This window comes from Macrobrachium rosenbergii, chromosome 11 (genome assembly GCF_040412425.1).
Source record: "Macrobrachium rosenbergii isolate ZJJX-2024 chromosome 11, ASM4041242v1, whole genome shotgun sequence".
NCBI classification, from domain to species: Eukaryota; Metazoa; Arthropoda; class Malacostraca; order Decapoda; family Palaemonidae; genus Macrobrachium; species Macrobrachium rosenbergii.
The window spans coordinates 12,667,135-12,672,134 of record NC_089751.1 but is presented as its reverse complement, the minus strand read 5'-3'; the positions used below and the strand labels follow the sequence as shown (position 1 = coordinate 12,672,134).

At 36.7% G+C, this 5,000-nt stretch overlaps 1 protein-coding gene across 1 annotated transcript in view; it reads right to left on the bottom strand.

The window, feature by feature from the left end:
* Window positions 1-489: 489 nt before the first annotated feature.
* Window positions 490-5,000, bottom strand: part of LOC136843556 (glutathione S-transferase Mu 2-like) — a 5,834-nt gene continuing 1,323 nt past the window's right edge. Inside the window, exons 2-5 of the mRNA XM_067112079.1 lie at window positions 2,447-2,587; window positions 1,752-1,931; window positions 1,048-1,146; window positions 490-783 (exon numbers count right to left, since the gene is read on the bottom strand). Of these exons, the coding sequence (XP_066968180.1) occupies window positions 580-783; window positions 1,048-1,146; window positions 1,752-1,931; window positions 2,447-2,587 (624 nt within the window). The 3' untranslated portion in view covers window positions 490-579. The remainder of the gene's footprint in view (window positions 784-1,047; window positions 1,147-1,751; window positions 1,932-2,446; window positions 2,588-5,000) is intronic.

Below are 5,000 nucleotides of genomic sequence, written 5' to 3'. Positions count from 1 at the left end.
GGACTCAAACCTACTTGGATAAGAATATGAATCTGAAGGTTGGAGGTGAGTGAAGACTTGTGGGAATGAAATCGCAGGAGAGACACGAATGGTTATTTTTGAGAGGGCCTTAGCATAGCACTTTGTTGGAGGTGATGATGATGATGATAGATCATCCAAATGAGTTTTCCCTTTATAGACTGACATGAAAATAAAATAGCAACCATAGTTTTTTCGACTCACGATATTTACAGTATTTTTTTCATTTGAATTGATTGAATCTGAAATTTGACTTTAAAAGAATTATCTAAGAGAGCAAATAAAGAACGACAATAACACCGTGAATTTAGGTACATTGAGCAACACCATAACAAAGACTACCTATGCAAGTATTATTCAACATAGAAATTAATCTACAACCCCAAAACATAAATCATTCTAATAGTATTAGCCACTGTGAGACATCAAAAACTCGATTATATTTATCTTGAGGATCAGGAATAATATATAAAATTCTCATGGGTTTTATTGTCGTATCGTCATCACCAATTTGACTTTCTTCATCTCTTGTCTTGATATAGACATGTTTCAGTTTCCTCCTTATTTACCAGAGCCAAATTTGGCCATGGGACCGTTGAGAGCATGTTTGATGTACTTCGGAGAAGACATAAACTTCTTGATGGCCGGAATGTCCTCGAACCTTTTGACGAAGTTCTTGAGGTTGGAGAAGGAGTCAAGGCAGGTTGGGTCTAAGACAAGATTGGCGTAAAGTTCTTCATACAAGACGAAGTCTGCCAGTGTTATCTGGTAAAGAGAAATAAAACAAAGACACGAATAAAATACCAGAGTATATAAAAAAGAACATCACAAGAGGAGCATACAAAAGAGAAAATGGAACATGCAATAAAAAATAAAAAATAAAACATTGAAAAGCAAGTATAAATGCCGGAATAAATACTGAACAGACAATCAGTTAGATTTATGAACAGTGAAACTATTGTAAGCATCTGCATATCTTATATCTCATCGGCTTCTCAGAGACGACTATCAGATAATCTCATCTCTTACCTTATCAGCGGCGAACCAACTCTGGTTGCCCAAGATAGTCGACAATGATTTCAAGGTTGTTTGTAGGTTAGTTAAATATTCTTTCTTAGTCTCTGGGCTCTGTAATATGAGAAAAAAATATATATGCATATATATATCTATATACATATATATATATATATATATATATATATATATATATATATATATATATATATATGCATATATGTGTGCATGATTTTAATCACATCAACTCTTGATTTGTTTATCACACATCAACACAGATGCAAAGATAAGAGACTGGTGTCGGTCTGACTGGTTTCGACATTATTCCCAAGCCATTAATGACTTGAAAATAAAGTCGAAACCGGTCAGAACTACACCAATCTCTTATATATACTGTATATATATATATATATATATATATATATATATATATATATATATATATATATATATATATATATATATATATATATGTGTGTGTGTGTGTGTATAAAAGCATGTTTTTTCTATGCAGCATAACTGCATTTTTTCATAATGACTTCACCTAAAAAACAATTGTAGCGAATATTTCAGATATATATTTTCTGGCTCAGATGCATTCTAAAATTTGCACTGTGCCTTGATGCTCCCACAATATAAACGGAAATGTGTATCGTAACATCGAAAAGAAAAGAAACCGAAGTGAGTCCGCCAGAGGACAAAGCCTCGTCATGTCTTACGTATGTCATGTAGCAGAGGCGAGCGAAGGCCATTCGCATGTCCTTCCCTTGCTCCATCAGCACGTCCACCATCATCATCTGTTTCTCGGTTTTTCCGCAAAGATCGTATTTTCTTCCCAAGTGGCGCAGGATGGCGCTGCTTTGCGTCAACTTGACGTCACCCTCTATGTAGTAAGGAAGCTGGAAAGATATTAATGGCTATTTGATTGTCAGGTTTCAGATGATTACATTCATTAGGCACTAAGCATGCACACCTTATGTACTGCATTATATATGTATATTTTTACATTTATATATATATATATATATATATATATATATATATATATATATATATATATATATATATATATATATATATATATATATATATATATATATATATATATATATATATATCACACACGGGTACTTCACAGCAAGCATGCACACTGTGTATATATGACGATAGGCGTGCTTGTATGCAAATCCGTCTATATAGCCTATACGAATTCATGCGTTTTGTACGTTACAAGATGATTAACGGAGGTTCCTTATCATACAAGCAGTGCTAGCTAGTATTAATTCATTTTATGACGAACATTGTTACTGCTGAATGCATTATTTCCCACTGAGTTTTCGTCCATTTCATTAGCTTCAGTGTATTACTCTGAACCACCCCTTAAAAATAAATGTCACAACAATACGTTTCTTACGTTAGGCAATGGAAGGCCAAGCGTGAATTTGACAGAAGTCCAACTTGACTTGTCGAAGTCGGGTGCAGGACCTGCTTCGAAGAATTTCTCATCGTATCCTTCGCCGCCGTACTCGAGGACGTACCTTATAGGCTGAGCCAGCTGGGAATAGGAAGCAGTTTATTATCAGTTGAGAGGCACTCAAAACAAGCATTTCATCTTCGAGGAAAACGAAAATAACTTCCATTATAGATTTCCTCTTGCAGAGATTTGATATTGGATGATGTTCATATCTTCCCATTACTCCATTAATAACTTTAATGAAGTTATACTTCATACCTAGATATAGGACGGTACATAATTTAGCTTGATCGGCATGAAAGTCTGTTTCCAAAACAGATTATTTATGATTTCAGGGATTTATTTTTAGATCACACAAGCAACTTCTTTTAATAACTGTATTTTCGGCGTTCTGGGATTTACACAAAAGTTAGAATGAAACATGATACATTTAAAGTAAAATTAGTAAAAAATTCACCGAAGTTTCTTTGGCGCAATCGAGTTTTCTGTACACCGTATAATCAAGGCCACCGAAAATAGATCTACCTTTTGGTGGTCTCGGTATAATGCTGTATGAGCCGCGACCCATGAAACTTTACCAGTGCGAGCAGGAGCTGGGTGAGAGTGTCAGTGGAAACCTGGAAAATGGAGATGTGTACTTTCTTATGGAAGGTGTAAAATGGAAATGGTTCATCAGTACTTGTACGTGAGAGTAAATATATCCGATGGCGGCTGGACGAGAGAAGAAGTGAATCAGTGAAAATGGAAACAAAATAAAATACATGCTGAAAGCAAAAGGATAGAAAGAAACTTGGAATGTCTTTGGAAAGAGAAGTTGAAAATGTAGGAAATTATTTTTGAGAGAGCTATCTTGTATGGAGTTGCAGTGTAGATACTGAATGTGAATAAAAAGCAAAATCTGATGCTGATGTGATGAACCTTTTCCATTGTATGTATGGCGGAAGAAGAATTAATACGCGAAATGAGACGCCTAGTGATAAAAATGTTACCATAGATGAAAGAGCGGATCAGAGGGTGTGGGAGCCGTTGGTCATATGAGAAGAAAGGATGAAAACAGATTGGTTAAAAGTGAGCATAGAGAGTGTACTAGGAATGAGTAGAGGAAACCCTAATAAGACCTGTAAAGAGGTAATGGAATGTGAGTACCTCAATATCCAGGAAATGCTGAAGTGTGATTAATGTTGAAGTGAATGATGTAATTTCTGCTGGAGGCTCGGATTAGATGAGGTAACGATGAACCTTCTGTTAGGTGTACGAAGCATTTAATATCGTAGACTTTTTCTGCTCCGGGACTCGTCACGCACGACCAAGCTGTATGAGCCGCGACCCATGAAACTTTACCAATGGCCCGGTGGTGGCCTGGCTTATATCGTTGCCAGACGCACGATTAGGGCCAAGTTTAACCTTAAATAAAATAAAAACTGCTGAGGCCAGAGGGCTGCAATTTGGTATGTTTGATGATCGGAGGGTGGATGAACAACATACCAATTTGCAGCCCTCTAGCCTCAGTACTTTTTAAGATCTGAAGGCGGACAGAAACAATGCAGACAAAAAAAGTGCGGACGGACTGACAAAGCCGGCACAGTACTTTTCTTTTCAGAAAATTAAAATGCGCCTAAGTTTCTTCGGAGCAATCGAGTTTTCTGTACTGCGTATAATGCCTTATGAAACTCCCAGGCACGGCCCATGAAACTCTCAGCCGCACCCACGAAAATTTGAGCCACTGCCCAGTGATGGCCTATGTTGTTAGCACCTACAGCGGTGCCAGACGCACGATCGTGGCTAAGTTTAACCTCAAATAAAATAAAAACTACTGAGCCTAGAGGGCTGCAATTTGATATGTTTGATGATTGGAGGGTGGATGATCAACATACCAATTTGCAGCCCTCTAGCCTCTAGTTTCTAAGATCTGATGGCGGATAGAAAAAATGCTGACTGACACACAAAGCCATCTCAATAGTTTTCTTTAACAGAAAACTAAAAATGAAGATTTCTTATGAAGTTTAGGAAAAATTAACTTCATTATTTCGATAACAAACTTGACAAGATAACACCACAAAAAAAAAGCCTTCCAACGGCGTGTAGGAACTTCTATCCAATTTTTTACATTGTTTTAAGTCGTAAATTCAAAGACTGCATCCGACCAGCTTCTCTTACAATTTAACAGAAGCTTGTCGGATGCAGTCTTTGAATTTAGTTACTCGTATTGCTGTTCGAAAAAGTGCCAATTTTAGCGTGTTGATGGATATTTAATCCAGGAGTACTTAACCAAATGTACTTTTATTACCTTTGATGAAATAAGTTAAAATGTTTTACTAACTGGTTTCACCTGCCTGGTTCGTTCCTTACAAGGTTGAACAGTTTCGTCCAAAGGGTTTTGTCTAAAAAAGTATACCTTAGTTTAACCAGACCACTGAGCTGATTAACAGCTCTCCTAGGGCTGGCCCGAAGGATCAGATTTATTTTACGTGGCTAAGAACCAATTGGTTACCTA